This window comes from Nycticebus coucang, chromosome 17 (assembly GCF_027406575.1).
Source record: "Nycticebus coucang isolate mNycCou1 chromosome 17, mNycCou1.pri, whole genome shotgun sequence".
Taxonomy (NCBI): Eukaryota; Metazoa; Chordata; class Mammalia; order Primates; family Lorisidae; genus Nycticebus; species Nycticebus coucang.
In genome coordinates this window covers 21,357,646-21,385,638 of record NC_069796.1, presented here as the reverse complement: position 1 = coordinate 21,385,638, position 27,993 = coordinate 21,357,646, and the positions used below count along the sequence as shown (strand labels likewise).

At 43.8% G+C, this 27,993-nt stretch overlaps 1 protein-coding gene across 2 annotated transcripts in view; it reads right to left on the bottom strand.

The window, feature by feature from the left end:
• SNX24 (sorting nexin 24) overlaps nt 1-27,627 on the bottom strand; it is a 158,059-nt gene extending 130,432 nt beyond the window's left edge. The window contains exon 1 of one of the 2 annotated variants that reach the window (XM_053566707.1): nt 27,417-27,627. In XM_053566707.1, coding sequence (XP_053422682.1) covers nt 27,417-27,476 — 60 coding nt within the window. In that variant the 5' untranslated portion in view covers nt 27,477-27,627. The remainder of the gene's footprint in view (nt 1-27,416) is intronic. The other variant, XM_053566708.1, reaches the window with a different exon arrangement.
• Nucleotides 27,628-27,993: the final 366 nt, after the last annotated feature.

Below are 27,993 nucleotides of genomic sequence, written 5' to 3'. Positions count from 1 at the left end.
GGGAAGGGGAAGGCCCCAGGAGAGGGGTTTACGAGATTAACTGTACTAGGATCAGAAATCCCACGTGAGCCTAACTCTGGGACCTCTCTATAAAAATCAATAGGAAGATTTTAATTTTTAGAAACAAATGCCAAAACTAGCCATAATAGGACCAAGCATGTATTAAGGGCTTGACATCTATTACTTCATTTGATCAAACAATCCCTACTGGCTATAAGACAGGTACTGTTATCCAGGTTGAAGGAAGCCAAGGCTCAGAGCACGCACCCAGGAAGACATGGTGAGGAAGTAGTAGGGCCAAGAGCCTGTCCAGGCTTCAAATTCCAAAGTTCACTCTTCAACTGCATTGTTATTTCACTCCTCACACAACTCTCTCCCAGAAAGTCAAGTTTACAGAATAAATAGAAGCTTAGCTTCTCTCTGATTCACAAGAGCTGGCTTTAAATGTTGCCTGGTCTAGTCACGGAACAAGTTAAACATGCTGCCCACTGGTCAGCACCCAAAAAATACACACCAAACTGTCCTCTCTGCTTGCATAATCTCACCTATTTAACACTCCCACGCTGGGTTGCCAGTTAGTTAGAAAACGAGGAAACCTATTTAGAAATCCCTCTTCCTGGCGGTCTGACCCAGCTGCCTGCCTGTCTTTCAGGGAGCTTTCTCAACTATTTTAGTATCTGGCCTTCAGGGAAGGACCACTCCAAGGGTATAAAGGCAGAGACAGGCTCCACGATACCTACTGAGCAAACGGCAATCTTGCCAGACCTTTCACGTGCATTATTTCACTTAATTTTGGCCATGACCCTGTGTGGCTAGGTACTACTGCTAACTCATATCAAAGATAAGCAGACTGAGGTCAACAGCTTGTTCCCATTTATGCTTGCTAACATAACTGTAATTATATGTTCTGCTCTCCACGGAGCAATACAGGGTTAGGTTAACTATAGCTCCTGTGTATACTGTGTTCACCAATAGCAAGAATCCTTAGAGAGCAAGCCCTGGAATCTTCTGAGGGTCTTAGAAAGAAAACTACTGCAAGTGATGGCACCACTAGGGCCCAGCACAGTGCCCTACAGACCTTCAAGAATCACTGGTTATATAAATGAGTCTAAGTAAACACTGAGGCTCATAAAGTTGGGCCTCACACCCCACATCTCTGAGCCTCACCCAGCCTTCCTGCACGGCCACCTCTCACAGCGCTGGTTTGGCTCTTCTGCCTTCTCCCTGCCAGCCCTCGCTCCAGCCCCTACCAAGCACCCAGCATGCAAACACCCTCCTAGCAAATTACATGAACGCTGAGCTAAACTTGCAGTGACAGACTGCTAGCATCCCCACATAGGCATTTCAAACATTCTAGGTCACAGAGAGATGAGCTCCACAGAACCTTTCTAGACCCAGAAGTCACAGAGGGAACAAATGCTGACTGCTAAAATGGCTTCAAAAACAAAACTCTAGGTTAAAGTATTTGTCAAAATTGGCCTTATGTGAACCTGGCTGCATCTTAACGGTGATGAGTCACGAGTCAAAATTTCTACTTCTACTCAGAGCAAAGCACACAGGAGTGGGCTCGGGTGGCCCCGTTCCACTTCCAGGCTACAGCCACATGCTAAGACAGTTGGCCCTGAGTATCTGTGGGTTCTGCACTATTCACAGACTCACCAACCATGGATAGAAAACCTTAGGAAAAAAGATTCTAAACGTGTAGGCTTTTCTTGGTCATTATTTCTTAAAGCAGCAGTTCTCAACCTGTGGGTGGCAACTCACAGGAATTTAAAGGGCCGCAGCATTAGGAAGGTTGAGAATCACTGTCTTAAATGCTAACCAATACATTATAACAACTATTCACACAGCCTTTACATTGTATTAGGCATTACAAGTGATCTGGAGATGACTGAAAATACGGAGGAGGATGTAGGTAGGTTAGTTAGATGCAAACACTATGCCATTTTGTGTCAGGGACTTGGCCTTCCATGGACTTCTGTGTCTATGGAGGGTGGTAGAACCAATTCCTCACGGGTACAGAGAGACAACTGTACTTACAGATTTAGGACTGCTTCTCTGGCCTCTTCTAAAAGACCTTGTCATAAATGGAGAAAGTAAAAAACCAATACAAGGTTTTTCCAGATAATACTGTTAAGAATATGAAGTACAGGCTCGGTGCCCGTAGCACAGTGGTTACAGCGCTGGCCATATGCATTGAGGCTGGTGGTTTCGAATCTGGCCCAAGGCAGCTAAAACAATAATGACCAACTGGAATAAAAAAAATAGCCGGGCGTTGTGGCGGGTGCCAGTAGTCCCAGCTACTTGGGAGGCTGAGGCAAGAGAATCGCTTAAGCCCAAGAGCTGGAGATTGCTGTGAGCTATGACACCACGGCACTCTACCAAGGGTGATGTAGTGAGATTCTGTCTACAAAAAAAAAAAAAATGAAGTACATCCAGACAGGGTGGCTCACGCCTGTAATCCTAGCACTCTGTCTTGGAGGCTAAGGCAGGTGGATTGGTTGAGCTCAGGAGTTCAAGACCAGCCTGAGTACAGCAAGACCCCATCTCTACTAAAAATAAGAAAAACTAGCAAGGCATCATGGTAAGTGCCTATAGTCCCAACTACGCATGAGGCAAGAGGATTGCTTGAGCCCAGGAGTTTGAGGTTGCAGTGAGCTACAATGATGCCGCAGCACTCTACTCAGGGCCACAGAGTGAGACTATCTTAAAAAGAAAAAAAAAAAAAAAACACAACTTAAGTACAGAAAGGTAGCTGGAATTTGGCCTAAGTATTCTATCATCAATAAATAGCTGTTGGCTCGGCACCTATAGCTCAGCAGCTAGGGCTCCAGCCACATACACGGGAGCTGGTGGGTTCAAACCCAGCTCAGGCCTGCCAAACAACAATGATAACTTACAACAACAACAACAACAAAAATAATGGCCGTTGTGGCGGGCACCTGTAGTCCCAGCTGCTTGGGAGGCTGAGGCAAGAGCCCAAGAATCTGAGGTTGCTATGAGCTGTGATGCCACAGCACTCTACCGAGGGTGACAGAATAAAACTCTGTCTCAAAAAAAAAATTTTTTTTTTGAAAAGCAGTGCATTAAATATGCAATCATTCAAAGGTAAGAAAAAAGAAAAATCCTCATACTGGATGAAAGGGAGATAAAATGTATGAACTCTAACTAGTGAAACTTAACTAAAGTGTTAGAAGCAGCACTGGTGTCCGCAGTGAGTCCTTCCTCTGTGCTTGGTGCTTACACTTGATCCTTATGAGAAAACCACAACAGGCATTTCAGGGAAATGGGGCTCAGGGAGGTCAAATGACTTGCACAAGTTCCCTCACTGGACATAAGGCCAGAATGTGGAACCAGATTTGTCTGGCTCCAAAGCTTAACAGTGACACTAGACTGAGGTCAGACAATCTCTTCTCAAGTTCATCTGTTAATAAGCCAGTCCTAATGCATATTTCCAGAATCAGAATGTGAATCAGTTCCATAAACTTTGAAAAGCTCATGTTTCTCCTTCATGCTAAATACACACGTTGTAAGGCACCTTCCTCACAACAGAGAAGCCACCTAGCCCATGTCTGCAGGCTGGAGAGCTGTGAAACAGCACCGCAGCTGGAGCCCAATTACATGAGAATCTTGGGGACAAAGCTTATTTCCAAATGTTCCCCCAAGAAACACTGATCTACCTTATTAAAATGTGCTGGGGCAACTCACCTGACTTAATGATCCCCATAACTGTCTTGGGGGACATCTTTAGCGCAGTAATTCTCACCTTAGACCGTTCACTAGAATCACTCAGGGACCTTTTAAAAATTCTGCTGCCCAATCCATAATCCAAAACCATCAGATTTTCTGAGCGGGGGACCCAGGCATTGATATTTTGCAGAGCTCTCCAAGTGATGCCAACCTGCGGGAAGGGATGAGCACCATGGCTGTGGCACTTAGAGGTATGCACTAGGAGCCCCAACCATGCTCCTGACTGTTCCAACACGCCATCCCCTAGCAGCACCGTCACATCACTGCTTAGCCGTCTCTCAAATGACCTACCTTCTCCCTGGGCATCAGGCACTCAGACTTGGTGCTGACACCTGAAAGTCCTCCCATTTGTCATTCACTTCACCCAACTCCTTGCACATATGCACGTCCCCTTAAGAGATACGAACCCCTCATGACTCTACCATCCCTCAGAATTGTTCCCACTACTGGATGATTCATTCCACGGCCCTGTGCAAAGTTCGCCATTCTCTCAGCACTTCCAATTGTAACATCTCCACTTCCTTTTCTCTCTTAGAGAGTAGCTTTTTCAACACTGTCACTTCTTTGTCCTCGTGGACAGTAGGGCGTTAATGCTCTTCCAGACACACTAAACTCGGGCACAAAGCTACGGGCTAGGGAACCACAACGTGGCTGAAACTAAGCTGACAGCCCAGGACCACTGGTCTCCCCTAGACATGGACAGAGTTGGGGTCCATTTTTCTCTGGAAGGTAGCTCTGTTTATAACTGTAAAATTCATGATGGAAAGTTTTGAAGTAGAGGAGCTTTGTGCTGCCTTTGGATTACATGAAGCCCTCCCAGGCGCGAAGCTCAAAAGGTCATCCTGAATTTCCAAAGGATACATTTGATTAACAACAAAGATCTTCATGGTTGAAAAAAATGAAAACCTTTATACATTTCTACTCTAAGCTTTTGAATTACATAAAAATTCTTATACAAGGCATAATATGCATTCATTTAAGAATGAAAAATACTTCACAGTGACAGCAAAATGCTTTTTTGTTTCTTCTAGAGACAGGTCTCATTTAGTGGTACCATCATAGCTCACAGTAACCTCAAACTCCTGAACTAAGGCAATCCTCCTGCCTCAGCCTCCCTGCGGCCCCTGGGACTACAGGCACCATGCCTAATTTTTTCTGTTTTTTGTACAGATGGTGTCTCACTATGTTACCCAAGCAGGTCTTGAACTCCTAGGCTCAAATAATTCTCCTGCCTTGGCCTCCAAGACCACTGGGATTACAGGATGTGAATCACTCATTGAACTGGCCCAGAAATACATTTTTTTCCAACAATACTGAAATGCAAAAGCAGCAACATTCAGGGTGAAGATATCCCCTCAAAGGGCAAATCAGGCAAAGTTGATTAAAGCTTCCCTAAAGTATATGTGATCTTGGACTACTAATGAATGGCTGACACGATTAATCCACATCTTTACCCTGCAAACAATCCTCCTTCCACATATGCACAAAAACAGTGAAAAATCTCAGAGGACTAAGAAAATGTATTTGTTTGATAAAGCGCTTCCTGTACTAGGTAAGACTCTGTCCATTACTCTGTTTTTCAGTGCTATCTCAGATGATTTCTGCAAAACTATCAGTAGAAAAACCACAGACAATGAATTCAGAGTCGGTGATGAAAAAAGCAGATCTGATTTCCATACAAATTATGAGATAAAATGTAGTAACACTATATCCCAATAATTTTTATGAAAAAGTTCAAGATTATGGACATTTAAAATAAGGTCTTCACTATTGTCCCAAGTTAATTTCAATTTTGCTCCTAATAATTAGTACTCAAGGGCGGCGCCAGTGGCTCAGTCGGTAAGGCGCCGGCCCCATATACGGAGGGTGGCAGGTTCAAACCCGGCCCTGGATGAACTGCAAACCAAAAAATAGCTGGGCGTTGTGGCGGGCGCCTGTAGTCCCAGCTACTCGGGAGGCTGAGGCAAGAGAATCCCTTAAGCCCATGAGTTGGAGGTTGCTGTGAGCTGTGTGATGCCATGGTACTCTACCGAGGGCCATAAAGTGAGACTCTGTCTCTACGAAAAAAAAGAAAAAAAAATAATAATTAGTACTCAAGAAAGAATTTTAGGATAATACTTAAAAGTTAATTAAAAACAACATAAGCATTCATGTCAGTCAAACATGACCTCTGCTCTACAACACATTTAAATGCATGTCACCTTGACCTGTAACATAGCAATGTAAAAAATTTTGGTCAATATAAATCAAATGCACACTAATTTATTCAGCAGGTTTCCTGGTATCTGAATCAACATCAGAAATCTAACCAGTATTTGTTATTCTGTTATTGACAAAAGGAAGCATATTTAAATGATAACAAGTACTCACGGGTGTCATTTGGAAGTTAAATTGTTCCCTAAGGACAGCTTACATAAACAGCTACATTTAAAGGTCATTTACCACCAAATTATGAACAACTGTTGCATTCATTAGCACAGGCTCAATAGTTTGGAAGCTGCAGTCATCAATTTTTACTGACAATGAGATCTAATTGTTCACTGATAATAAGTAAGGAAAAGAGACCTCTTATAAAACTTTTATCCCACACTATATTCATGTTTTAAAAACTGGGGTGCAAACTTCCATATAGAAAAACCTTCCAACTATAGGCAAGACCAAACAAGTTTAAAGTAAACATCAGATAATAAAATATAAAAACCTGTATTCTCGGCTCGGCGTCTGTGGCTCAAGTGGCTAAGGCACCAGCCGCATACACATGAGCTGGCAGGTTCGAATCCAGCCCGGGCCTGCCAAACAACAATGACGGCTGCAACCAAAAAATAGCCAGGCATTGTGGCTGGCACCTGTAGTCCCAGCAACTTGGGAGGCAGAGGCAGGGACTCGCTTGAGCCCAGGAGTTGGAGGTTGCTATGAGCTGTGATGACACAGCACTCTACCCAACTCCGCAGCTTGAGGCTGTGTCTCAAAAAAAAAAAAAAAAAACAAAACCTGTATTCTCATGTCATGTTCATCTGCACTAAAATAAAAAGGAGAAAAATGCTACAATGTTTATTTATGAAGGAAGAGTATATTTCACAGGGCGGCACCTGTGGCTCAAAGGAGTAGGGCAGCGGTTCCATATGCTGGAGGTGGAGGGTTCCAACCCAGCCCTAGCCAAAAACTGCAAAAAAAAAAAAAAAAGTGTATTTCACATATGTAAGAGAATGTCATAGTCAATTTTATGTGTCAACATGAATGAGCCACTAGGTGCCCACATATTCGGAAGTCTCTGCAGGACATTTTCAGATGAAATTTATCTTTAAATCTGTAGACCGAGTAAAGGAGATTACCTGCCATAATGGAGTGGACGTCTTTGAATTTTGGAGGCAGCATATTCCTCATTTGGGTGTGTTACTGCAGCCTGTTTACCAAGTGATTTGAAAAGCTGCGGGTTTTGAGTGGGGCTCTGCAATAGGTTCAGGCTGCTGTGCAAGCTAGCCGGCCACTCAGGCCCAATGACCCAGCACATACAGTGGTACCTCAAGTGTCAGCAGCGCTGAGGATGCTGTTTGGAGCCTCTGGCAAGTTGCTATAGATGAACTGCAATGCAGGTCATTTGGGAATTTGGGAGCAAAAGCCCCATCCTCTGTGGATAACTACTCTCCTTTTTAGGATCAGCTCTTAACCTGCTATTGGGCCTTGGCAGAGAATGCATCCTTAATGATGGGTCGCCAAGTCACCATGTGACCTGAGCTGGCCACTGTGGATGTACAGCTGAGCAGGACGGCAGCACCCACTATCAAATGCAGGTGGTTAGGTGAGATCAGTCCAGGCAGGCCCTGAAGGCACAAGGGAGCCCGTGGAGAAGTGGCCCAAATGCCCTGACGCCTACTCCTGCTGCGCGATGCCTTGTCTCTCCCAGACTGACCTGTCCCTCGTGGGCTGTACTCTATGAGCAATGACACAGGAAGAGAAGACTTGGCCTGATTAACAGATGGTTTTGTATGATATGCAGGTACCACCCAGAAGTGGACAGCTGGAATACTAATGCCCCTTTCCAGGACACCCCTGAAGGACAGCAGTGAAGGAAAATCCTCCCTATGGGCACAGCGTTAGGCCATGCATCTGGGTGTGCACTCTCCTAGGAAGCAGAAATGTCTAGATTAGTAAGTACATACTGATCTGTGCAATGGTCTGGCTGGATGGAATGTGAAGGGAAAATTGATGACAAGGAGATTTGAAGAAGAGGTATGTGGCACCCGAACAGACAAAACAATGTGAAGGTATCTGTATCCCATGTGGATTCACTGGTCTTACCATATTCCTCAACACCTTAAACAGCTGGACTAAAGGAATGATGGATGGCCTTCCGAAAACTAGCTGCAGTGCCAGCTAGGTGGCAATACCTTGCAGGGCTGGGGCAAGGTCCTCCAGAAGGCTGCATATGCTCTGAATCAGCATCCAACATACGGTGCTGTCTCCCCCTTGGCCGGAGTAGACAGGGCCAGGAATCAACAGGTGCAAACGGCAGTGACACCATTCACTGTCACCTAGAGTAATTCACCAGCAGAATTTGTTTCCTGTCACCAAGACTTCATGCTCTGGTGGCCTAGAGGTCTTAGTTCCAAGGACAGGAACACTTCCTCTAGGAGACACAACAATAATTCCATTGAGGTGGAAGCTAAGGCTACTGCCGGGCTGTTTTACACTCCTCAGGTCTCTAAATCAACAAGAAGGGAGCTACTGTGCTATGCTATGCTATGCACTTCCTGGGGTGGTTCACCCTGACTACCAAGGGGAAAATTGGGCTACTCATCCACCATGAAGGTAAGGAAAAGTCTGTCTGGAACATGCAGGTCCCTGGGCTTGGCATTACTATGCCTAATGATTAAAGTCAATGAAAAAACTAAAGCAACCCAATCAGGCAGGACCACTTATGGCCTAGACCACTGGTTCTCAACCCTTCTAATGCCACGGCCCTTTAATACAGTTCCTGCGGGTCGTAACCCACAGGTTGAGAACCGCTGACCTAGACCCTTCAGGAATGAAAATCTGGGTCACCACTTAATGGGCACAATGTTAGGGGACATGAGACACCTCCTGGGGGTGGCACACAACTACAACAGGGACTTTACCGAACAAATTCAAACACTGTAACCTAATTCTTTGTACCCTCAAATTAATCTGAAATAAAAAAAGAAGAAAAGAAAATCTGGATCACCCAGTAGGTACAGAAACATGATTAGTTGAGGAGCTTCCTGAAAGTAGAGGGGACAGGGAATGATGGGGATAGTTATAAACACGAGCAGCGACCACACCACCAGTTCAGAAATGAAGACTGGAATTGTCATGGCTATTTCCTCCTTATTTTGTTATGAATATGTTTGTGTGTGAATATACTAAACAAAATCTTTGTTCTCTTCTCTCTTTTGTCCCCTTATCATGTGACATAAGATGTGCTGACTTTACATCACCATATCTAAGTTTTGAGGGGTACCAAGGAGAAGAGTAAGGATCACTCACGGACTCCACCTTCCCTTCTGGGGAAGGGATCAGTAGTTCTGGGGTTCTATGCAGGTTAGTTGTATCCTGCCAGATAGAATTATGACCTTGTTATTAAGCACAGTTTAGTGAGACGTGAATAGGGCCAAATTAACAAGGTACACTTGAGGTGTTTAATTTTATGTGCCAACTTGACTGGGCCGCAGAGTAGCTGCTTACCCCTGTAATCCTAGCACTTGGAGAGGCCAAGGCAGGAGGACTGCTTGAGGCCAGGAGTTCAAGAACTGTAAGTGCATGCTTTCATGAGTCCAATTTATCAAAAGATAGTCTATGAACTGGGTAAAATAGCCACTTTTATTAATAAGCCTTGCCTTACACAAAACATTTTTTTTTTTTCTGAGACAGAGACTCACTACATCACCTTTGGTAGAGTGCCGTGGTGTCACAACAACCTCAACCTTTTGGGCTTAAGCAATTCTTTCTCTTCAGCCTCCCAAGTAGCTGAGACTACAGGCGCCTGCTACAATGTCCGGCTATTTTTTGTTGCTGTTGTTGTTGCAGTTGTCATTATTGCTTAGCTAGCCTGGGCTGGGTTCAAACTTGCCACCTTCAGTGTACGTGGGTGGTGCCGTAACCACTGTGCTACGGGCACCGAGCCTACAAAACATTTTTAAGTATATTTTCTATTCATTTTCCTTGTTCATGGATCTACCGTGGACATATAAATATAGAAGGATAAAATTATCATTATTATTTTTTAACAGACAGAGTCTCTGTCTCCCAGGCTGGAGTGCAGTTGCACAATTGTAGTCCACTGCAGCCTCCAACTCCTATGTTCAAGCCATCCTCCTGCCTCAGCTTCCTGAATAGCTTAGACTACAGGCACACACATCACCATAGTCAGCTAATTTTTCATATTTTTTGTAGAAACAGGGTCTTGCTATGTTGCCTTCGCTGATCTCAATCAAATTATTTTTGAGTTTGAGTGGTTAATAAAAGAAATGAATGTTTCTCTTTTAATGGGAAGTTGTAATTCATTATAAATCACTACATACTGGTTTAATAAAATCTGAGTGATTATAATTAGATAGGTTATCTGAAATAAGGACAACTTTAAAATAGTAAGTATAGTTATTATTTGTAATAATGTATATAAACTACATTATTTGTATTAAACTGTATTACTTGTAATAAGTATAGAAAGATAAATGCAAATGGTTCTTAACCATATGAAAAGATGCTCAACTTGGCCTTGGCGCCTGTAGCTCAGAGGCTAGGGTGCCAGGCACATACACCGGAGCTGGTGGGTTCAAATCCAGCCTGAGCCTGTCAAACAACAATGACAACTACAACCAAAACATAGCCAGGTGTTGTGGTGGGCGCCTATAGTCCCAGTTACTTGGGAGGCTGAGGCAAGAGAATCGCTTAAGCCCAAGAGTTGGAGGTTGCTGTGAGCTGTGATGCCACGGCTCTCTATCCAGAGCGACAGCTTGAGACTCTATCTCAAAAAAAAAAAAAAAAGAAAGAAAGAAAAAGAACCACACCAAGTTGGGGCACAGCCACACCCATAATCCTAGCAGTTAAGGGGCCGAGGTAGAAGGATGGCTTGAAGCCAGGTGTTCAAGACCAGCCTAAGCAAGAGTGAAACCCCCTCTCTACAAAAAAAACAGAAAAATCAGCCAGGTGCAGTGGTGTACACCTGTAGTCCCAGCTACTCAGAAGGCTGAGGCAGGAAGATGGCTTGGGCCCCAAAACTTCAGGTTCCTGTGACTGACAACACATGCAGCTGGCCAGCTAATGAGGAAGCATGCACACTCACAAACAGCACAATCCCTATCGACGGGTCTTTAACAATATCTGGTGACTACAAATATACACTTACTTTTAGTTCAGTAACCACTGTAGAATTTATTCTAAAGATACACCGACAAAAATACAGAGACATATGTGCAAGGCTACTGACTAAAGCCAGACAATGGAGGACAGAGGCTGCAGGCACCCTGGTTTTACTGCACTTCACTTGGAGGGGCTTCACAGACGTGGCATTTTTTACAAGTTGAAGTTTTGTGGCCACCCTGGGCAGCATGTGCTGTCAGTTCTCTCAGTATTTCAAATGTTTTCATTGTTATTTGATCTGTGATCTCTGATGTTACTACTGTAACTGTTTGGGGGAGTCAAGAATCACACCCATGTGAGAGGGAGAACCAGGAAATGTCTGTGTTCTGACTGCTTCACCGACTAGCTGTTCCCAGTCTCCTTCTCCTCCAGCCTCCCTCTTCCCTGAGGTACAACAATATAGAAATTAAGCAATTAGTAATCCTACAACTGCCTCTGAGTGTTCAAGTGAAGGAAGAGTCACATAACTCTCTTGAACAAAAGCTGGAAATGATGAAACTTAGTGAGTAGAGCAAGTTGAAATCGAGATAGGCCAAAAAGTCAGGCCTCTTACACCAAACAATTAGCCAAGTAGTGAATGCAAAAAAAAAGTTTTTTCATTTTTTTTTATTGAGACAGAGTCTCTCTTTGTTGCCCTCTGCAGGGTGCATAACGTCATAGCTCATAGCAACCTCAAACTCTTGGGCTTAAGTGATTCTCTTGCCTCAGCCTCCCTAGTAGCTGGGACTACAGGTACCCACCATAATGCCCAGTTGTTTGTTTGTTTAGCAGGCCCTGGCTGGGTTCAAACCCACCTGCCCTGGTGCATGTGGCCAGCACCCTAACTACTGAGCTACGGGTGCTCAGCCAGAGAAAGTTCTTGAAGGAAACTTAAAGTGCTACTCCAGCAAACACACAAGCAAGAAAGAAGCAAAATAACCTTATTGCTGACATGGAGAAGGTTTCAGGCTGTCGCCCTGGGTAGAGTGCTGTGGCATCACAGCTCACAGCAACCTCCAACTCCTGGGCTTAAGCGATTCTCTTGCCTCGGCCTCCCAAGTAGCTGGGACTACAGGTGCCCGCCACAACGCCTGGCTATTTTTTGGTTGTAGTTGTCGTCGTTTGGCAGGCCCAGGATGGATTAGAACCCACTAGCTCAGGTGCATGTGGCTGGCACCTTACCCACTCGAGCTACAGGCACCGAGCCACACAAAATTTCCTTAAGGCAAAGCCTAATTCAGAGCAAGGCCCTAACTCTCTTTTTTTCTATGAAGGCTGAGAGGTGAGGAAGCTGCCAAAAAAGAGTTGGAAGCTAGCAGAGGGTGGTTCATGAGGTTCAGGACAAGACACCATCTCTATAATAGAAAAGTGCAAGGTAAAGCAGCAAGTGCTGATGGAGAAGCAGCTGCAAATTATCCAGAAAAGCTACTCAGAACACCGATGAAGGTAGCTACACTAAACAACGTATTTTCAAGGTAGATAGAAGAACTTTCTACTGAAAGAAGATGCCATCTAGGACTTTCATAACTAGAGGGAAGAAGTCAAAGGGCCAGGCTTCAAAGCTTCACAGAACACACAGACTCTCCTGCAAGGGCCAATGCAGCTGGTGACTTTTAAGTCAAAGCCAATGTTCATTTGCCATTCTGAAGGTCTTAGGTCCCTTATGAATTATGCTAAATCTGTAGTGTCCATAAGAAGTATACTATATAAAAAACATCCTGCCTATGCTATGTAAATGCAACAACAAAGCCTAGGTGACATCTATTTGTAACAGTTTACTGAATATTTTAAGCCTTCTGTTGAGACCTACTGCTCAGAAAAAAAAAAAAAGATTCCTGTCAAAAATGACAATGAATCAGCTCAGCGCTTGTGGCTCAAGTGGCTAAGGCGTCAGCCATGTACACCTGAGCTGGCAGGTTTGAATCCAGCCTGAGCCTGCCAAACAACAATGATGGCTGCAACCAAAAAATAGCCAGGCCTTGTGGCGGGCGCCTGTAGTCTCAGCTACTTGGGAGGCAGAGGCAGGAGAATCGCTTGAGCCCGGGAAGTTGGCAGTTGATGCCACAGCACTATACTCAGGGTGACAGCTTGAGGCTCTGTCTCAAAAAAAAAAAAAAAATGACAATGAATCTTGTCACCCAAGAGCTCCAATGGAGATGTATAGAGATTAATATTTTTTTCATGCCTGCTAATACAATATCCATGCTGCAGCCCACAGATCAGGGAGTCATTTCAACTTTCAATTCTCATTATTCAAAAAAATACATATCTTAGGGCTATAGCTGCCACGGACAGCGATTTCTCTGATGAATCCAGCTAACGTAAATTGAAAGCCTAGAAAAGATTCACCATTCTACATAGGCCAAAAGGCTGAGAAGTAAGTAATGGGATGCATCATCTCAGATACCATTAAGAACACTTGTGAATCACGGGAGGAGGTCAAAATATCAATATTCATCGGAGTATGGACGAAGTTGATTTCAATCCTCATGGATGACTTTGAGGTGTTCAAGATTTGAGTAGAAGAAGCAACTGCAGATGTGGTGGAAAGAACGAGAGAACTAGGATTAGAAGTGGAGTCTGAAAACGTGACTGAACTGCTGAAATCTCAGAACAAAACTTTCATAGGTAAGGAGTTCCTTCTTATGGAGGAGCAAAGAAAGTGGCTTATTGAGACGGAATCATTCCTGGCATTTTGTTGAAATGCCAACAAAATACAAGGTGGCATAAAGTTCTATTTAAAATAGTTGTCTATTTTAAATTGCACACAAACTTTATGGCCACTCTGTATTTAGAACAGTACATAAAATTAATTGATAAAGTAGCACAGTGTTTTGAGGGACTAACTCCAATTTTGAAAGACAATCTACTGTGAGTAAAATGCTATCTAACAACATCACCATCACAGAAATCTTTGTGAGAGGAAGAGTCCATTGATGCAGAAAACGTCGCTGTTCTTTTTTTTTGTCACAGCTGCCCCAACCTTTAGCAACCACCACCGCGCTCAGTCAGTAGCCAGCAACACTGGGGCAAGTAAGAATCTGACTTGCTAAAGGCTCAGGTGATCGTTAACACTTTTTTTTTTTTGAAACAGAGTCTCACTATGTTGGCCTCTGGGATGTCACAGCTCACAGCAACCTCAAACTCGTGGGCTTAAGCAAGTCTCTTGCCTCAGCCTCCCAAGTGGCTGGGACTACAGGTGCCCGCCGCCACGCCCAGCTATTTTTTGGTTGTAGTTGGCCCAGGCTGGATTCGAACCCACCAGCTCAGGTATATGTGGCTGGCGCCCTAGCCTCTGAGCTATAGGCACCAAGCCTCATTAGCACTTTTTTTAAGCAATAGAGTATTTTTTAAATTAGGGTATATACACTGTGTAGAGGTTTTTTAGATCTAATGCTATCACATGCTTAACAGACTAAAGCACAGCATAAATATAATTTTTATATGCACTGGGAAATCAAAACATTCATGTGACTTGCTTAATTGCTATGTTTACTTTATTGCAGGTCTGGAACCAAAGCGACAGTATCTACAAGGTACGCCTGTATTAAAAGACATCTTCACACATGCCCCTGTGTAGTGATCTCCAGGATATATTGTTAAGTCATAAAAAAGCAAGGTGGAAGAAAATGGCTTATTTATAGTATACTATTGTTTATCTAAGCAAAGGAGTGGGGGGCTACAAATGCAATAGTATTTTTAATATACTGTATTTTTTTAATGGAAGGATAACGCATAACTTTTTTCTTTTTTTTTTTTTTTTTGAGGCAGAATCTTACTTGGCCATCCTTGGTAGAGTGCTGTGGTGTCTTAGCTCACAGCAACCTCAAACTCCTGGGTTCAAGTGATCCTTTGGCTTCAGTCTCCCAAGTCGCTGGACTACAGGCAGCAGCCACAACGCCCCACTATGTTTTAGAGATGGGGTCTCACTCTGGCGCAGGCTGGTCTCAAACCTGTGAGCTCAGGCAACCCACCCGCCTCAGTTTCCCAAGTGTTGTGATTACAGGCGTGAGCCATCGCACCCAGCCCAGCCCCATAACTTTTTTCTTGACATAGGACATTGGTTCTCAACCTCCCTAATGCCTTTAATGCAGTGCCTGAGGGTCGTGACCCACAGGTTGAGAACCGCTGACATAGGACACACGTTAGGGATTATTTTTTACATTCCATCTTTTGATCCCTTAAATATACTAGCAGCCGAGTTCTTCTCCACACAGAAGAAAAATTAATTCTCCGTTATCAGTGGAGTGGTGGTGACAGTACCATACCTCTTTTTTTAAATTTATTTTTTAAAACAGGGTCTCACTTTGGTTCCTAGCAGGCTGAATTGCAATGGCATGATCATAGCTTGCTGTATCTCTGAACTCCTGGCCTCAAGGGATCCTCCTGCCTCAGCCTCCTAACATGTTGGGATTACTGGCACACGTGACCACGCCCGGCAATAACATTTTTTATAATGGTAATCACTGCAAGGGAAAGGAAACAGGGTAAGAAGGGCACAAACCGAAGATGAATTTTAGCAGACAACCATGATGCGGTGTACCTGACTTGGAATTACGTATGTACCTTGCACAGGCATAAAACAAAATTAGTTCTTAAAAAAAACCCAAAAATACAAAATAAAATGGAACTGAGTAGGTAGTTGGTGATAATAAGCAGAGAAGAACTAATCCAATAGATCTTAAAACACAGTCATTTGAATGTAAACTCCTAGTGGAATAGGTCTAAGAAGAAAACACCTTTTTACTTGTAAATTGTATTCAGTAATCATGTTGTTGACGGCAGTACCGGTATTCTAATTAAGATACATTTATGCTTATATGAAATCACAAATTACTAATCATGTGATATTCAAATTCTACCAATCTCAACATCCAAGATCCTCAGTGCAGGGGGAAAAAGACTCAGTTGAAGACTAAGAGTGTGAAATGAAGGAATTCAAACTTAAAGTTGTTGGAACACTGAATCATTCTGAGACTTCAGAAAAATGTGGCTGTGCAGCCTAAGTCACTTGGGACGCAGCTGCATCTTCTGCCTTTTTTTCTGTAAATAACTAGGAAGACCAAGCAGCTCCAGAGATAAGACCCCCTCTGATCTTTATCCCTCCTCCTGGAGTAACAATCTTCCTTGGAATGTGGCAATCTGTAACCAATGCAATTGCTGAGATGTAGGCACTAGTCTTATATGGAAAAAAAACTTCCCAGTCTTGGCCTAAGTGAAACCTTAGCTCCCCCTTCATTTGGAGCTAACCCCATTCACTTGGAGCGTGTTTCCCAAGCGGCTGTCCTCAAGTTTTGCACTCAAATAAATCCTATACTTAATCATATTTTCTGGATCTCATTATTTAGAGTTGAATAGAGTAAGAAAAAAATTCTGATATCCTCAATTTATCATATATGGAGGGTGCTAAAAAAATGTTTACACATTTTAAGGAAGGAAAAATCTATATTAAAATTGCAATGTTCAGGCTTAAAGCCCAAGCACAGTGGTTACAGCGCCAGCCACATACACACAGGCTGGTGGGTTCAAAATCAGTCTGGGCCAGCTAAACAACAATGACAACTGCAACAAAAAAATGGTTGGCTGGGTGGCGCTGTGGCTCAAAGGAGTAAGGCGCCAGCCCCATATACGGGAGGTAGTGGGTTCAAACTCAGCCCCAGCCAAAAGCTAAAAAAAAATGGCCAGGCATTGTGGCAGGTGCCTGTAGTCCCAGCTACTTGGGAGGCTAAGGCAAGAGAATCACTTAAGCCCAAGAGTTAGAGGTTGCTGTAAGCTGTGATGCCACAGCACTCTACCGAGGGTGACATGATGAGACTGTCTCAAAAAAAAAAAAAAAATTGTAATATTCAATATATAGCAATAACAAATGATGAATACAAGTTGAATTGAGTACCTCTTATAATTGCAGAAGTCAAACATGATTTGAACATTACAAATTTAATGTAGTTTTTTCCCTTTTTAAAATGTGTATACATGCACACTTTTGCACCCTCTGTATTTTCTCTTTAAAAAAAAAAGTACTAGCCAGGAGTAGTGGCTCACTCCTGTAATCCTAGCACTCTGAGAAGCTGAGGAGGGAGGAATGCTTGAACTCAGGAGTTCAAGACCAGCCTGAGCCAGAGTGAGACCCTGTCTCCACTAAAAATAGAAAAATTAGCCAGGCATCATGATGGGCACCTGTAGCTCCAATTACTCGAGAGGCTCAGGCAGGAGGATCACTTGAACCCTGGAGTTTGAGGTTGCTGTAGGCTAGCTGACACCATGGCACTCTAGCCTGGGCAAGAAAGTCAGACCCTGTCTTAAAAAAACAAACAGACAAAAAAATCAGATTGTGGTTTCTAAATCTCATTTCCCACTAAAAGCTGTCAAGGATCTTTAGAGAAATGGCTAATCCCAAATCTGAACTGGGAATGTAAAAGTACTGGGAATATGCTGTTATATTAAAAGCAAAGACTACTAAGGTTTTGTCAAGGGCCTAACACCCAACTTGAAAATGAATAAAGATGGGATAAAAGTTACAAAAATGGATTGAACTATATCAGTTATGCTATATACTCAAATTCATAATGAGCTGATATAAAAATGGTTTAATATTTGTGATACTGCTCACTTTTAAGTGATTAATACTGTAGCTACATTTTAAACGGGGTAATCTGTTTAAGGAAAAGGGAGGAATCTGTTTTTTAGACACACAGTATAAATAAAAAAAAAATCTAAACATGTACTGGAAAACCAGCTTAAGAATGTAAAGCATGGGATGGGGCCTGTGGCTCAGCGAGTGGGGCACCGGCCCCATATACCCAGGGTGGCGGATTGAAACCTGACCCCAGCCAAACTGCAACAAAAAATAGCCGGCCATTGTGGTGGGCGCCTGTGGTCCCAGCTACTCGGGAGGCTGAGGCAAGAGAATCGCCTAAGCCCAAGAACTGGAGGCTGCTGTGAGCTGTGACACCACAGCATTCTACCCAGGGCAAAAAAATAAAACTGTCTCTAAACAAAAAAAAAAAAAAGAATGCAAAGCATGGGCAGCACCTGTTGCTCAGTGGGTAGGATGCCGGCCCCATATACTGAGGGTGGTGGGTTCGAACCCAGCCCTGGCCAAACTACAACAACAACGACAAAATAGCCGGGTGTCGTGGCGGGCGCCGATAGTCCCAGCTACTCGGAAGGCTGAGGCAAGAGAATCACCTCTGTGCAGGAGTTGGAGGTTACTATGAGCTGTGACGCCACAGCACTCTACTGAGGGCGATAAAGTGAGACTCCGTCTCTAAAAAATAAAGAAAGAAAGAATGCAAAGCATGAACCTAATACAGGGGGAGGCCCAGAAAAGAAGGAAGAAGGCTGAAAATGTGTTATCTCCGTGACCTCTAACTACATTCTATTCATTTATGTAAATATATTAGCCCTTATGATCATGAGGGAAAAAACATAAACAGTAAATAAAGCTAGAAAACGGAAACTTAATTGAACACAGTTCAATTCAGAAGTTTGAAAATCACAATAAAAATACCAGTAGGTTATATATAATTGTTTCTAAAGTACTGTCTGTTCCTATGTCAAATTATTTATATAGAGTTTATTTTTATTTATATATATATATTTTGAGACAGAGCCTAACTCTGTTGCCCTTGGTAGAGTGCCATGGCATCACAGTTCGCAGCAACCTCCAGTTCTTGGGCGATCCTCTTGCCTCAGCCTCCCGAGTAGCTGGGACTACAGGCGCCCACAACGCCCGGCTATTTTTTGTTGCAGTTTGGCCGGGGCCGGGTTTGAACCCGTCACCCTCGGTATATGGGGCCAGCGCCATACTCACTGAGCCATAGAGTTTATTTTTTATAACAAATGAGTTTGTTTTAAAACGCCCCCATAGAGGGCGGTGCCTGTGGCTCAGTCGGTGGGGCGCCGGCCCCATATACCGAGAGTGGCGGGTTCAAACCCGGCCCTGGACAAACTGCAACCAAAAAATAGCCGGGCATTGTGGCGGGCGCCTGTAGTCCCAGCTGCTCGGGAGGCTGAGGCAAGAGAATCGCTTGAGCCCGGGAGTTGGAGGTTGCTGTGAGCTGTGTGGGGCCACGGCACTCTACCGAGGGCCATAAAGTGAGACTGTCTCTACAAAAAAAAAAAAAACGCCCCCATAGAGTTTATTTTTTATAACAAATGTTTCTCCTGAAATTTTTTTCACATTATTTATTTATATGAAAGAGTTTTAAAAAAAATAAGTACCCTTCACAGAAGACCCTACTTGAAATAATAAATACAAACAAAGGCCAAACATTCCTGGCCCTTTATAAGCATTATCTCATTTAATTCCCAAACCAACCCTATGAGATAGGTACTCTTTTACAGATTATCCTCTTTTATAGATGAGGAAAAATAAGGCACAAGGGGATTTTAAGTAGCTTGACCTCTTTTTTTTTTTTTTTTTTTTGAGACAGAGTCTCAAGCTGTTCTCCTGCGTAGAGTGCTGTAGCATCATAGATCACAGTAACCTCGAATTATTGATCGCTTAGGCTCAAGCAATCTCTTGCCTCAGTTCTTCTATTTTTAGTGGAGACAGGGTCTTGCCTTTGCTTAGGCTGGTCTCGAACTTGTGAGCTCAAGCAATCTACAAACCTCAGCCTCCCAGAGTACTAAGATTACAGGCATGAGCTACGGTGCCTGGCCTTGACCTCTTAATCAATCCTGAAGGCAGGCTTTGAATGCAGACAGCATGAGACCACAGCCTGTGCCTCTGCCCATTAGGCAATGTGGGCTTCCATCATACATGGGTAGATATTATTAATAAGCTCAAATGGCAAAAACCACCCAGGAAGCATCTGAAATCACCACAGTTTAATTTAATCTGTACAAGTTCATCTATAATAATATATCTGCCTCGTTTTTGAGAAATAGCATGCTACAATTTGAACCACAAATTGAAAATGTATCAGATCAAAGCAAACTAAATACAAAAGTGTATCTCAGACTGGATCCTGGAAGAGAAAAAGGAGATTAGCAGAAAAGCTAGTGAACGTCAAACAAAGTCTGGAGATTAGTTAATAGCAGCGAACCAGTGTTAGCTTCCTGATTCAGCGAACCACTGTTAGCTTCCTGATTCGGACGAATGTAGCCTGGTTAATATGGTTACATTAACAATGGGGAAAACAGAGGGATATACAGGAACTCTCTCTACTAACTTCCCAACTTTTATGCAAATCTAAAATAATTTCAAAATTAAAAGCTTATTTTGAAAGAATACATAAATTTCAAAATAACTACTAAAAGACTAAAACATATTTCTAGCTCAATGAAAACAAACTTACTTCTGCCCTCAAATTCCTAAGCACCACATTTCCAAAATTCAATCCTCTTGTATCTATTTTGAGTTTTAAATGAATGCACTGTTCTAAGTTTGCTAATGGTCAAGGAGAATGTTTTCCAGTTGTATTTCTTGTCCTTAAGAATAAGGAACCTATCTTACACATGCTTGATTTAATCATTCAGCAAATATTTAACGTGGGCTTCTGCTATGAGTTTACCACAAATGAGGCACAGGGCCAGCCATCTCCCTGCCAAACAAAGGCCGCCTTCATCGTACACGCTGGTCATGGATGACTGAAAGATGCTGTGTGGTCACTGTGGTCTCACTGACATCCTGCTGCCCTTCTCCCACTGTGGTGCCGGAGGGGTTAGGTGGCAGAAATGCACTGACCTGCTGCCAGCCCTTCCTAACTATTTTAACTCCATCAAGCTGAAGAATCCTTTTTGCCACAGTGATGGATGCAGATAATCCTGGCCTCAGAAAATTGGCATATTCCCCTGAATTGTCCTGACAGTAGGATTGTTTGAGAAACCAACTGGGGATTGATGAGATTTATTTGCTCCTGGGTAAAAAAGTACCTTTCCTATGAAAAAAAAAAAAATGCCCTCTCTTCTTCTGGATGCTGCAGTATATAAACATTTTTAAAAGGTTGTAATTTTGTCACCATTTGCCACCAGGTAAGAGCTACTCTGAAGATGAAAGCAAGGGAGACAGGAGGACCGCTCTCGGATTGCTAGACTCCCTCAACCTCTTAGCCTCACTCTTACAAATATATAATAAAATAGCAACATTGTAACAATAAAATGCAAGTACAGTAGAAGCTCAGTGGGTTGACCACCCAAGGGACCTTAACAGACTAGTCAACATGAGGAGATGATCAGCGTAAAGAACTAAGCCTACAATACTGATCTGTACACGTGGTGCATGCCCAGCCTACGAAAATACAGATCAACTTAAGGGGGTGGTCATGTAGGGAGGTGGTCGACCATGGAAGTGCTACTCAATTATTATTATTATTTTTTAAAGACAGAGTCTGACTTTATCGCCCTCAGTAGAGTACTATGGCGTCATAGCTCACAGCAACCTCTAACTCCTGGGCTTAGGCGATTCTCTTGCCTCAGCCTCCTGAGTAGCTGGGACAACAGGCGCCCACCACAACTATTTTTTGTTGCAGTTTGCCCTGTCTGGATTTGAACCCGCCACCCTCAATATATGGGACGGGTGCCCTACCCGCTGAGCCACAACCGCCCTACTGGATTTGTTAATTCCAAGGAAGTATTTACATTGTGGTTATGTTAAAAACAACAAAAGCAATTGGGAATTGGATATTAGGTATTGATAATTTTGTGGTAATATTTACATTTTGGATATGGTTTTTACCTGTCAAGACATTCATAGTGAAATATTTACAGGTAAAATTATGTCTTGAATTTACTTTAAAGTACTCCAGAATTAAAAAAAAAAAAAATGAGAGAGAGATGGGGGAAAAAAGCGTGGTGAATAAAATAAGAATTGAAAAATACTGAAGGTGAGTAATGGGAAAATGGTGGTTTGTTACATTGTTCAATTTTTATATTTTAATTCATGAAAACTTTAAAACTACATATATCACAATATGGGTATATGGGTATATATAAAGCTCCTTATGTACTAAAGAGCATAATATATTGCTAAGCATACAACAAATAAATCAGGGATAGATTCCAGATCCTAAGAGGATATATTTGTATAAGCATAACAAATATGTAGTCAGTCATAGACAGTTAGTTAAAATGGACTTGAATCTAATTCACACTTGGATATTTACTGTTATGAAAACTGAAATCTAATACATTCAAACTTTTGTGTTGTTACCTAAGTAGAAATTCTAATTTTACTGTTTTCGCCAACGATGTATCTTAAAATTAAAAATACCAGCCTAAACTGGCAAATGAGTACTAGTATTCGCAGGTCTCAGACTGAGTGCGCTCCACCCTCATCTTGTACGACCCCTCAGCAAAATCTGCTAAGTACTTTCTCATAAAGCAGTCTCCACCTTCCTTTTCCAGCCTCATACCCCTAGGTTTCTTTCTCCTTCTGGATTCTGGGCTGGGACATCTTTCCTCATGTAAACTCTTAAGATTTTACCCTTGGTTCTCCCTCCTCCTTTACTCTGCAGGTGTTTTGTTTGTTTGTTTCCATTACTTACACCGAATGTCCCCTTAGAGCCATATTTCTAACCCAGACCTTTATCTACCCCGAACTTCAGAATCAAATGCCTGTACTCATCCCCAAAAACTCAGCAGGTGTGCAATGAAGTCTCCCTGCTCCTGCAGTACATCTGATTCCCAGGTACTGGAGATGCTAAAGCCTTAGTTCAGGACTTCATCTCTCCCTCCCGGTCATCTGCAAGTGTCAGTCATCTGCAAGTGTCTCTTAAATGACAAGGGCTTCAGGGCCATTGCTATGGTCAGATTATTTGTGTCTCCCACAAATTCACACGTTGGGAATTCCAACCCCAAGTGATAAGATTAGAAGGAAGGGTTTTGTGGGAGGTGATTAGGTCATGAGGACAGAGCCTTTCGTAAATGGGATCAATGCCCTTATAAACTAGATCCAAGGAAAATAACTTTTTTGACAGAGTCTCACTCTGTTGCCCATGGTAGAGTACCATGGCATCAGCCTAACTCCCAGCAACCTCAAACTCCTGGGTTCAGGCATTCCTTCTGCCCTAGTCTCCGGAGTAGCTGGGACCACACACATGCATCACCACACCCAGCTAATTTTTCTTTCAGTAGAGACAGGGTCTCTTGTTCAGGCCAGTCAGGATCCTCCCACATTGGCCTCCTACCATGCCCAGCCCAAGAGAGATCTCTGTCCCTTTCCCCACGTGAGAACACAGCAAGCAGGCACCATCTATAAACCAGAAAAGGGGCCCTCAGGAGACACAATCTGCTAGCACCTTGATCTTGAATTTCCCAGCTTCCAAAAACTGAGAGAAATAAATTTCTGTTGTTTATAAACTACCTAGTAGCAGGAACTAAGAAAGTCATCTTTCTACATGCAAAGCGAATCATGTTGTTTCCTTCCTTGAAACCTTTCAGCATGGGCACCCTGCCAGAGGTTAAAGTCCATACTCCCTTTACAGCCCTCAAGACTAGTGAGCTAAGCCTTTTCTCTCCTGGAATCACTCTGCACAATCCCTGCTACTTACTCAAACTCTCAGTCTGCAATCTGAACCCAGCCCCACCCAACCCAGTGAGCTGCTTCCATGCTTCAGGACCAAAGCTTTTCTGATTTTCTCCTCCTACTAAGATTTAATCACTTATTATTTATTCTAGAGATTTGTATTGAGTTATTACTACGTGACTGGTCCTGTACTAGATACAACAGTGGAGATGAACACTATTCCTAGCCTCAAGGAGTACACAGCCTAGCAGGGAAACAGGTATTAAACAAGTAAACTATCCCCCTATGGGGGGTGGGGGTGGGGAGGCAACAGGAAAGAAAAGCTTTCCCAGGAAGTAGTGCCATTGACTTCATCTGCATTTTGCTACAGTTTCCTTTCCTACTTTTTTGTAAAGGAAACTGATTTAGAAGTGCCCCCACCCCTTTTGGTATATCTGAGTTTTAAAATGCCTTTTTTTGGAAATAACATTTTGCATTTCCTCTTTCTAAAATTCACAATCCCAGCAAAAATCTAACCAGATTTCAAAGTCAGCATTCTAGGCACCCCAACCTCCACCCCAGCACAGCCACTCTGCAGAACAGAACTGTCCCCTCACTGAGGGCCCTGAGTACCCTAACCCTTCCTGTCTTGCTCTGAGCAGCTCCTGGACAGGGTGAGATTCCCTAAAGACAGGAACAAAACCTTTCCATCTTTTAAATGCGGACCAACACAGCACAAGTCCAGGGCAAATCTTCAAATGCCTAAAGGGCAAAAATTCACTTTTTTTGGGGGGGGGGGGGAGACAGAGCCTCAAGCTGTTGCCCTAGGTAGAGTGCTGTTGTGTCACAGCTCACAGCAACCTCCAACTCCTGGGCTCAAGTGATTCTCCTGGCTCTGCCTCCCAAGTAGCTGGGACTACAGGCACCCGCCACAACGCCCGGCTATTTTTTGGTTTCAGCCGTCATTGTTTGGTGGGCCTGGGCTGGATTCGAACCTCCCAGCTCAGGTGTACATGGCTGGCGCCTTAGCTGCCTGAGCCACAGGCGCCGAGCCTAAAAATTCCCTCTATGAAGGAAATAAATTGGTACATGGGGCACAGAGTTGTATAAACTTTTTGAATAATAATTACACATCATCTATAAAAGCCTTAAAAGACTAGAAGTACCACTTCTAGTTAATGTTCTACAGAAATCCCAGCAGTTGGCATTAAAAAAAAGTATGGACAAAGGCCTCTTACTTTAACATTAAATACAGTTGCTAAAAATTAGAAACAAGTGTCAAGGGCCATCAACAGAGACCTGGGTAAACAAATTATGGTACCCTAGTATGGAAGAGCCTTTCTCTGATAGAAAGAGGAAGCAGATCTCTCCACATCAACACTGAAAGATGTCCAGAAGCTGTAAGATGACAGTAGTTCTGAAAGCTTGCCATTTATTTTTTTAAAAGAATATGTTTTCAGAGTGTAGGGGGAAAAAACCTCTAAGACAGATCCCTGTACTTCATCTCTGGGAGCGTGAGACTAGAAGCAGAGAGGAGAAACCATCTGTTTCTACTTTAACATCTGATCAATGAATTTGTTAGAATGAGATGTAATGCTTTTTAAATTTTTTTTGTTGATGCTGTTTTTTTATTTATTGTTGGGGTGCTTTTTAAATTTAAACACAAACATAATCACTTTGTTTTCTTTTTTTACTCAGGTATGCATTATTTTACCAGTTTCTTATTTTAAAAACTGAGATATCTTTTAAATTTCTTTTACACTGAAATATTACTCACTGCTATATTCTCAGCACCTAGAATAGACACACACAGCAGGTGCTTAGTTAATATTTGTTGAAAGAATCCATTGCTGTACAATTATAAAATTAATTGCTGGGGGGGGGAAGGATTAACAACTGCTTCACAAATTTACAAAGGAAAAAAAAAAAAAAGCCCAAAATATATTTTAATAGTTTGGCTCCAAAACTAAATGAGTTAGGGTTTTTTTTTTTTCTTTGAGACAGAACCTTACTTTGTCTCCCTCCATAGAGTGCTGTAGCATCATAGCCCACAGTAACTTCAAACTCTTGGGCACAAGGGATCCTCTTGCCTCAGCTTCCCAAGTAGCTTGGTTATTTTTATTATTTTCTTTTTTTTTTTTAGAGATGGGGAGGTCTCACACTTGCTCAGGCTTGTCTAGAACTGAGCTCAGATAATGCACTCGTGCTGAACTCCCAGAGTGCTAGGATTACAGGCATGAGACACCACACCCAGCCTCAAGTAAACTTTTAAAGAGCACAGATCCTCTAGTAGAAGAAAGTCAATAATGGGCAATGAGCCTTAATTATGATCTATTTCAAAGTGCTTATTTCTGGTAATTAACGTTTAGCTTGGACTACTGAGACCAACTTCATCTTCTCTCTGAAAATCGAGGCCCCTGACAAGTGGCCTTTTTATCTTCAGATCCCAAAGGAAAGCCTCCCAAATAGTAGCCCATCCATGACTGTTGAGGATGCTGACGGGAGAGGTGAGATACCAGGAAGGTTTTAGGCTTAGGAGACTTAGATAAAGCAACCAAGAAAAAAAAGTCTTGAGTGGACTCAAATTTAAGTTCAGTTTTGTTTGTTTTTTTAAGAAGATACAGAATATTTAAGCAAATGTTAAGGCGATGGAAAAGATTATTTACATAAATAACCACCACCACATGGCACCATTCCCCTCTCCCTGCAGTCTCCTCCCCCATGGAAAGTACTTGAAGTTAGCACTTATCTCAGGACACTTGGACCCAGCAGTTCACTTAATTCTAAAAACCTATATACTTTTTGGACTTTTTTTAAAATCACTGCTTTTAATTCCAAATCTTCCTTTGAGAGCATGGTATAGTCCTTGCTATGGGCCCTATAGACTGTCACCAAATACCAGTAATATTTAGAGGAGGGGGGAGATGGATTAAAATACTTCTCTGCCAGAGTAAAGTAACTGGTCTTTGCCAAGTTAGTTAACTGGCTATAAATTACCAAAAAAAAAAAAAAAAAAACCTCTGATTGCTCCCCTCAAATGCTCTCCAACACTACCCGTTCTTTAACAAGTGGAAATAATTCTTCCAAGGATTCTTCTACATCTCCCCCACTAGCAATAGCTATCTAGGTCAAAATGTTTAAATTCAAGAGAAATCAACAGCAACAGTTCACTAAATAAACTTGTTACCCAAAAGAGCCCGTGCCCTGGTCACTGCCCTAGCCTTCGCTCTTAAGAGCAGGGGTCCAGTTTCACATCTCTGGGCGACCACAGCCCCATCTATGAAACAAGTGCCCAACAAGGACTGATTTTGCAATTTCATGGCACTGCACAACTGGAAAAAAAGAAAAACAAACTTTGGAAACCATCTAAAATCAACACATCTGTTTACTTTGGCCAATAAACAGCCACAAATGATAATTTTTAAAAAGTAACATGTTTTCTAGCCGAACGAACTGTATAGAACTTGGAAGCTAGCATGAACCTGCAGCGAAGCTACTTGAGTCTGGACTAAGGGGGCAGCTGTGCTGGCAGCGAACGGAGCCCATCTCCAGAGGGCGGGCGGCGGGGAAAAAGGCGAGCGCGGCGACCAAGCGCCGGGCTGCCCGCGCTTCTGCCCCGAGGCCGGGAGCAGGGAGGGATGGCACCCGGGGGCCCGAGGAGTCGCCCGCGGCCGCCGCGCCAGGGAGGGGCGCCCGTTTCCTTGACAACCGCGGCAGGGCACGGCCCTTCCTCCGGGCCGGGGGAGGGGAGAGAGGAGCGAGGGGACCCTGCGAAGGCGCAGCGGCGGCCGGGGACAGCCCAGGCGCAGCGCCGCAGGCCTGGCTCGCGGGGCCCTGTCCCTCCGCGGCCCTCGCCTACCGTGTATCCCCGCTCCAGGTCACTCTCCTCATAGCGAAAGGACGGGATGTAGACCTCCATGACCGCGCCGGCCGGCCGGCGGAGGGCGAGCGGGGGGCGGGCGCTCGGCCGCGGCCGCCGCTCCGCCCCCCGGCCGGGCCGCCCCGCCTCCTGTTCCCGGCGCCCGCCGGCCCGAGGCTGCGCGGCCCCGGCCCGGATCCGCCGGCCGAGCCCGCCGCCCGCCGCAATGGGGCGTGCCCCGGGGCCGGGGCCGGGAGACGGAGGGCGTAGGGACTCCGGGCGCCTGGGTTTCGGGCCTAGTGGGCGGCGGGGATCAGCTGGGCCCGAGGGAGGCGGGGCCTGCAGACCCGAGTCCGCCCGAGAGGGGTGTGCGCGCCGCCGCGCCCGCGCCGCCCGGGCCGCGCCCCGCCGCTCCCTGCCCGAGGCGTCTGCAGGGCGCTGGCCTTGCAGTTTGCAAGAGAGAAGAGGATAGAATAGTAAGGACCTTCGTAATTTTGCTTTCCTTGGTTGAATTTTTGCTTTTACCCCCGAAGGACATTGATAGCAATGAATCCTCCAACTTTTACGAAGACTCTCC